The sequence below is a fragment of the Lolium rigidum genome, chromosome 7 (assembly GCF_022539505.1).
Source record: "Lolium rigidum isolate FL_2022 chromosome 7, APGP_CSIRO_Lrig_0.1, whole genome shotgun sequence".
Lineage (NCBI taxonomy): Eukaryota > Viridiplantae > Streptophyta > Magnoliopsida > Poales > Poaceae > Lolium > Lolium rigidum.
In genome coordinates this window covers 267,248,556-267,256,555 of record NC_061514.1, presented here as the reverse complement: position 1 = coordinate 267,256,555, position 8,000 = coordinate 267,248,556, and the positions used below count along the sequence as shown (strand labels likewise).

General features: G+C 48.1%; 1 protein-coding gene across 1 annotated transcript; it reads right to left on the bottom strand.

Annotated features, from left to right (window-relative positions):
- Nucleotides 1-5,290: 5,290 nt before the first annotated feature.
- On the bottom strand, nucleotides 5,291-7,796 carry LOC124678135. Its single transcript, XM_047214060.1, has 2 exons — nucleotides 7,690-7,796; nucleotides 5,291-7,011 (listed from the first exon to the last, which is right to left on the bottom strand). The coding sequence occupies exons 1-2, from the start codon at nucleotides 7,794-7,796 to the stop codon at nucleotides 5,457-5,459; spliced, it is 1,662 nt and encodes a 553-aa protein (XP_047070016.1). The 3' UTR covers nucleotides 5,291-5,456.
- Nucleotides 7,797-8,000: the final 204 nt, after the last annotated feature.

Sequence of the window (8,000 nt, the reverse complement as noted above, 5' to 3'; positions counted from 1 at the left end):
AATCAGGGGGTCAAAAAAATCCAAGAATAGAAAGAATTTTGGTTCATAGAGGATGACATGCGGGACCCATGATCTCGCATCGTAAACGGCTCGATAGGAGAACGTTGAACGAGATGGCGCGATCGAGAAAAAAAAAACAATGCCAGAGAGGCTGCCATCTGGGCCCTACATCCCTCGGTGGTGCGGATTTGCGTTGACTCGGCCGGCGAACCCGAGAATTCGCGATGCACCACGTCCCGGGCCACCATACGCGACGTTTTGGCCGCTTTCGTCGGGCTAGGTGGCCTCAAAAACGAGAAAAAAAATTTTTTGACATGCACCACGGAGGGACCAAAATCGTCGGCCATGGTACACCAGCAACCACGGTGCGACTTCAACTTCGTCGGCCATGGCAACTTTTCTTGTAGTGCCTAGCACCGAGAGCCAAAATACGAGAACAGTTCCAGAGACGCCGCCGCCGTCAACCCTATCTCGGGGAGTTCAGAAGATCTCCTCTGGCACCCGGCCGAAGAGGGGAATCATCACCGGAGGGCTCTACATCACCATGCTCGCCTCCGGACTGATGCGTGAGTAGTTCATCCTTGGACTATGGGTCCATAGCAGTAGCTAGATGGTTGTCTTCTCCTATTGTGCCATCATGTTTAGATCGTGTGAGCTGCCTATCATGATCAAGATCATCTATTTGTAATGCTACATGTTGTGTTTGTTGGGATCCGATGAATATGGAATACTATGTCAAGTTGATTATTGATCTATCATATATATGTTGTTTATGATCTTGCATGCTCTCCATTGCTAGTAGAGGCTCTGGCCAAGTTGATACTTGTAACTCCAAGAGGGGGTATTTATGCTAGATAGTGGGTTCATGTCTCCATTGAATATGGGGGAGTGACAGCAACCCCTAAGGTTGTGGATGTGCTGTTGTCACTAGCGATAAAACATCAATGTTTTGTCTATGGATATTTGTATTGTTTACATTACGCACAGTAATTAATGCAATTGTCTGTTGCTTGCAACTTAGTACTGGAAGGGGTGCGGATGCTAACCCGAAGGTGGACTTTTTAGGCATAGATGCATGTTGGATGGTGGTCTATGTTCTTTGTCGTGATGCCCTAAGTAAATCTCATAGTAGTCATCATGATATGTATGTGCATTGTTATGATCTCTCTATTTGTCAATTGCCCAACTGTAATTTGTTTACCCAACATGTTATTTATCTTATTGGAGAGACACCACTAGTGAACCGTGGACCCTGGTCCATTCTTTTACATCTGAAATACAACCTACTGCAATCATTGTTCTCTTTTGTTTTCTGCAAGCAAACAGAATTTTCCACACCATACGTTTAATCCTTTGTTTTCAGCAAGCCGGTGAGATTGACACCCTCACTGTTAAGTTGGGGCAAAGTAGTTTGATTGTGTTGTGCAGGTTCCACGTTGGCACCGGAATCCCTGGTGTTGCGCCGCACTACACTCCTTCACCAAAAACCTTCACGTGATCTTCATCTCCTACTGGTTCGATAACCTTGGTTTCTTACTGAGGGAAAACTCGTTGTTGTACTCATCATACCTTCCTCTTGGGGTTCCCAACGGACGTGTGCTTTACCGTCACAAGCAAAGACCTTGAAGATTTATTACTATCTTTCGACTTTAGTTTGTAATCGTTAGAGTAAGTTCATGTATGTCTTCCATGTACTGTTTATTACTACTATGAATATTTGTGGTATTGAATGTAAAAAAACATTGTAGATTGGCTACCGTGTCCAATGAAAATAAGAATTTATTATAGACTGTGTGACTTCTGTTTACATATTTTTTCGAGTTCCTAACGTATAGAAGGTGTATCTTTTTTTTCCGGGAAAGGACTCAGTTAAACACGTGTACAACTTTCTTGCACGTGTATTTGCTGGCACTAGCTAGCTCTCGCTCTCACGGAAGGAGGTGGAAGAAGAATCAAGGAGACAACATGATTTTCTGGCGACGAACGCCCTTGCTGCACATACAACTATATTTCCTTCAGCTCAAACTGAAACTCGCACACTGACTTCAACGAGCAGTACTGGGTATTTATACCAGGCCGTTTGTTCAAGGAGGGAGTGTAGGTCTCAAGGTTAATGATGACATTGGTCATTACTTTCAGATGAGAAAAGGGTTGCGTCAAGGAGATCCTCTGTCACCAATGTTGTTTAATATTGTAGTTGGCATGCTTGCTATCTTAATTGCACATGCTAAAGAGGATGGTCAAGTGGGAGGACTTATTCCTCATCTTGTTGAGGGCGGTATATCTATACTACAATATGCTGATGACACGATTCTATTCTTAGAACATGATTTACAAAAAGCGGTTAATATGAAGTTAATTTTATGTCTTTTTGAAGAGCTTTCGGGGCTAAAAATTAATTTCCATAAGAGTGAGATCTTCTGTTTTGGAAAAGCCAAGGAGGAGGAGGATCAGTATAGACAGATCTTTTGATGTGACGCTGGTGAACTCCCCTTTAGATACTTGGGGATTCCTATCCACTATAGGAAGCTCAAAAATTCTGATTGGTATCCGCTAGAAACCCGATTTGAGAGCAAATTGGGATGCTGGAAATGGAAATTACTATCCTATGATGATAGGTTAGTCCTTATCAATTCAGTATGAACTAGCTTACCGATGTTTATGTTGTCTTTCCTACAAATACCTGTGGGGGTAAGGAAACGTTTGCACTTCTACAGATCTAGATTCTTTTGGCAGTCTGATGAACAGAAAAAGAAATATAGGCTTACCAAATGGAATATTGTATGTCGGCCTAAGAATCAAGGGGGCTTATGTATTGAGGTTCTCGAAATCAAAAACAGATGTTTATTGAGCAAGTGGTTGTTTAAACTTCTGAATGAGGACGGAGTGTGGCAAGAATTGCTACAAGCCAAATACTTAAGAAAAAAGACCTTAGCTGAGGTACATGCTAAGCCTACTGATTCTCCCTTTTGGAAGGGGTTGATGGGAGTTAAGGAAGATTTTCTTTCTAGAGGACATTTTAAAGTTGGAAGCGGGACGGGTACACGTTTCTGGGAAGATATATGGTTGGGAAATATGTCTTTAGCTCAGCAATATCCGTCCTTATATAATATTGTTCATCATAAAAATGTAACAGTAGCTCATGTGTTAGCCCAAACTCCTCTGAGTATTGGATTCCGACATGTATTGAATGGTAACAAATGGTCTTCCGGGTTACAACTGTGTCGCAAATTGATGAGGGTAAACGTGAATGAGGAGAGTGACCGTTTTGTATGGAATCTCACACCTACTGGTTCGTTTACAGTGAAGTCTATGTATGAGGATATTATGAGTGATCATACCCCTTTTTTAAGAAAGTATCTTTGGAAGGTGAAGATTCCCCTCAAAATAAAGATATTCATGTGGTTTTTGAGCAATAAGGTTCTGTTATAGTCAACCGACACTGGAGTGGGTGCACGAAATGTGTTTTCTATGGAGAAGAGGAGACTATTCAACACCTATTCTTCGAGTCTCCTTTTGCTAAACTTCTTTGGCATACAGTAAATTTCACTTATGATCTTCCACCTCCAACCAATACTACTAATATGTTTGGTAATTGGTTGAATGGAGTAGATAGACAATCTAAGGCTTTTATCCGGATTGGCGTTTCTGCCTTATGTTGGTCTATATGGAGGGCCAGAAATGATATTATCTTTAACAAAAAAAAATTCATTCCTTGCAGGTTATCCATATGGTGTCTCATTGGGTCCAGCTTTGGGCTCTCCTGTCGCCGGAGGGACAGCGAGATGCCATGGTTTCTGGATGCACACGGCTCCAGATGGTCGCTCAGGATATCTGGTGTCAGGCTGGCCGGCGTCATAATAGGAGATTACTTTGATTGTTACTCCCAGTAGTTTGTGTTTTTCGCTGGTTGATTTTTGTATCAATCCTTGCTGATGCTTGAGTTGTAAAACTTGTACTAAACCTGTTTTTAATAAATGGCCGTGTGCATCATCATGATGCAGAAGCCGGGGTGATACTCCCCATTTCGAAAAAAATACCAGGCCAGCACACATGCGCGTGTACTCACGTTGCCCACTTCCTCACGCTCCGCTCGCTCTGCCACGCGCACGCACGACGCGGCCAGACTCCAACAAACTGAACATGATCACCCAGATCAGGATCCCTCCCTGCTCATGCGGGAGACCTTGTCACCACCTTGACCACGAAGCTTGCGCACACAGCTTCGTGTCTCCATCGCCGCACTACTGAAGATCTAGCCACAAATCGGCTGACACGACCTGACCTGAACGTGGCCACACCAGTGTTTAGATGCTACCTAAACAACGACGCAGAAACAAACATAAACTCACGAACCTAGACTTACCCCCGGCGCGAGAATCGGACAGAAGAGCGGCATCGCGCTCCCCCCGACGCCACCGTGCGGAACCAACGCCATCACCTCGCTCTGATACCAAATGTAGTTGCTGGCACTAGCTAGCTCTCGCTCTCACGGAAGGAGGTGGAAGAAGAATCAAGGAGACAGTATGATTTTCTGGCGACGAACGCCCTTGCTGCACATACGGCTATATTTCCTCCAGCTCAAACTGAAACTCGCACACTGACTTCAACGAGCAGTACAGGGCATTTATACCAGGCCAGCACACATGCGCGCGTACGCACGTTGCCCACTTCCTCACGCTCCGCTCGCTCTACCACGCGCACGCACGATGCGGCCAGACTCTAACAAACTGAACGTGATCACCGAGACCAGGATCCCTCCTTGACCACGAAGCTTGCATACACAGCTTTGTGTCTCCATCGCCGCACTACTCAAGACCTAGCCATAAACCGGCTGACACGACCTGACCTGAACGTGGCCACACCAGCATTCAGATACTACCTAAACAGCCACGCAGAAACAAACATAAACTCACGAACCTAGACTTAGCCACGCACACGCTGGACATGGCGTGGTTTATTTCTAACAGCACGTTTAGTTAAAAAAAAATTGAATCTATGTTTTAAAGGAAAGAACATAGACACTTATATAAATTACACAACCTTGTAGTTATAACTTTATAAGACGTGACAAGCATGTCATAAATTTACTTTTGTACACGTATGGTAACATATCTTATCTTTAAATCTCAAATGTTAAAATTATAATCATTGGTTTATAATTTTTAAGTATATGTGAATTAATCCAGTGCCTCGAAAAACATCCTCACTTTACTTTTAGTATTAGTATATAATATAATAGATTATCTCAGATTTAAGAAAAAAATTGCCTAAATCTGTCTACGTTCAGTGAACCCGTGATATGTAATTTAGATCACACACATAAACATATCGCATGAACGGATGAACCCATACGGAACTGTCGTAACAGTCCGATCAGATGACATCACATGCATCGATCAAACGGTGAGCGAATGGAGGTTCGCATGGAGAACTGACACGGCGTGCATCATCGATCAGGTTTTGGGATCCCTTTCGTCATTTCTCCAGCTTCCCTTCATCTTTGGCCCCGTGGGCCCTTCTCCGACGAGCAGCTCCTTCACCAGCTGGCCTAGCCGCTCCCTCATCTTGCGCGGCAGGATCCTCGCCGCGCGGTTGATCTCGCGCCCGATGTCGTACTCCTCCTTCGGGCCCCACCCCCTCTCGAACCCAAGCCACGCCGGTTCGGCCACCTTCCCGGCGCCGAGGTACTCCGCGGAGACCACCTCGCACCGCCCACCGCCAGTGTCCATCATGCTCCCCTTGCCGCAGTCGTTCCGTATCCCGATCCCCAGCTTCGAGTCGCCCTGCAGCACCAGCCCCTCCTTGGGGTAGAACGCATGCCCGCTCCGCGACGCGTACGCCACCGGTCTGCTGCCGATGTACTCGAGCTGCGATGCCTCCATCCAGGTGCCCGTGCTGTGCTGCGATAAGTACACCCGGAGCAGTTCGCCGGAGAAGTTGCTCACGCGCAGCGTCACGTGCTCCCAGTCGCCGACGTGCTCGCCGATCATACCGAGCGGGATTGTGAGGGGGCCAACCTTGGCCCGAGCTGGCCCATTAAATGGGTAGAAGAACCACAAGGCAAGGTCCGTAGCCGTCCCTCCCAGCATCGGCTTCGCCTGCACGTAGGCTTTCGCGCCGGCGAGGTCGCCCTTCTTGACCCTCTCCCTCTGGCCTTTATCCACCGGCAGGTCGAGCCAGTACGCGCCGTCGTTGCCGCCGCCCTGCGGGAGGTTCGACCCGTCGGCGACCACGGGCGTCGGTGCCGTCTGGCTGCCGTTCTGGTACAGCAGAGCGCCGTTCTCGAAGTACCACGGCACCGACGAAGGCATGTACGGGTCGTTGGGGTGCAGGTACACCTGCGGCGAGTAGGCCGCCAGAAGGGCATGCAGCTGAGCCAGGTCGGGCATGCATGACGTGTAAGCCCCGCTGTTGTTCTTGAGACACGCCAAGGTCGTCGTCGCCGCGGTGCTGCTCTGTACGTGGACTCCGAACGTGCCGGCGTGCACGCCCCGGGCATCGATGCCACGTACCGCCGGCCTCAGAGAAGTTGCGCTGAACCCGTCCTTGTCGCTGCTCCACACAGACTCCTCGTCCTCGCACGCCTCGGTGAAGTCGGCACGGACGCACACGACCTCGTCGAGCGGCGGCTTATCCTTGGTCGTCGTGACCGCTATGCCCACCGCCCTGTAGCCGTCCGGGGCCATGGGGAGCCAGAAGAAGCCAGCACCACCATCCTGACCGCTGGACCAGACAAGGGTGTAGTCCAGCGGCGGGACTAGGAGTGCTCCGGTGCCGGACGCGTCCCGGACGACGAGGACGTGGCCAGAGAGTGGCCGGTTGTTGGGCTGCGCGTAGTGACCGAGAGCGCGGAATCCGGCCGGTACCGGCGACGGCTGGAAGAAGGTTGCGCCGAGGCCGTCTTGGCCGCCCTGCGCAGTGGACCAGACCTTGGCGAACGTGGTGACTTGGCGCGCCTCCAGGCCTCCGAGGTCTATGATGCCCTTTGCAAATCCTCCATCTGAAACCAGAAAAGGAATAACCGGTGGTCAACCAAAAATGTTAGAGAGTGTTAGCAAAAGCCAGCTAGTTGAACTTCCGACTAACTTAGAGTGATCGTCGGTGCAATCGTGAACTCAAAATGTAGGATGATTTTCGAGCCGCTTTACATGAGTATGTGATTGTAATAATTATTGAACTCGTGATGATTAGATGATCTGCAGATGTAAGTGGTCGACGCACTCAAAATATACCTCTCCATTCCACATTAGTTTGTTGCTGATTTTGCACAAAAACGAATATGGATTCGAAAGAAGTAAGTCATCCAAAAACAGAAACAACGCACATATATACTCTACTTACTCCGTAATGAAGACAAAACATAGCGTCCAAAACATCGTGATTTGATGGTCCAACTTGGTCACATATAATTGAATTGACCCTTCTTATGGTGTTAAGAGTTATGTCGATGTTCACAATACAGAGGAATTGCAACATGGAAAGAGAGAATGATCCTTATTAGATCACTCATATAACCTACAGTAGAAAAGATTGTTCGTGGTTGTATTTTTCAGCCAAGCAACCTACCCAGCTAGCTACGTACCCCGACCTCGACAACTCGACACACCTAAAGGCCACCTTAAATAGTTCATCATCGGAAGAACAGAAGCACATGGCATGAACATGCAAGCACGCACACACGTACCTGAGGACGGCCACGACTGCATCGGAGCCGGAGGAGCAAAGGACCTCTCCACGGGCAGCGCCGACGTGCTCCTAGGCACACAACCCAAGCACGAGTTGCTCCTTCGCATTTCTGGCAGGCTGCGACAGTGACGAGGACGATCAGAGAAGATGGAGAGCAACCGGGGCCGAGGCTTGCTCAAGGCGTGCACTCTCGGTTCGTTTCTCCCTAAGCTGGAGATCGGGGGCAATGCAGCTGGTGTTGTGTTAGTATTGGCTACTATCGCTAGTATTGATCAGTGGTGCTGTACTGCTGTGGTTACTTGCAAGAAAGC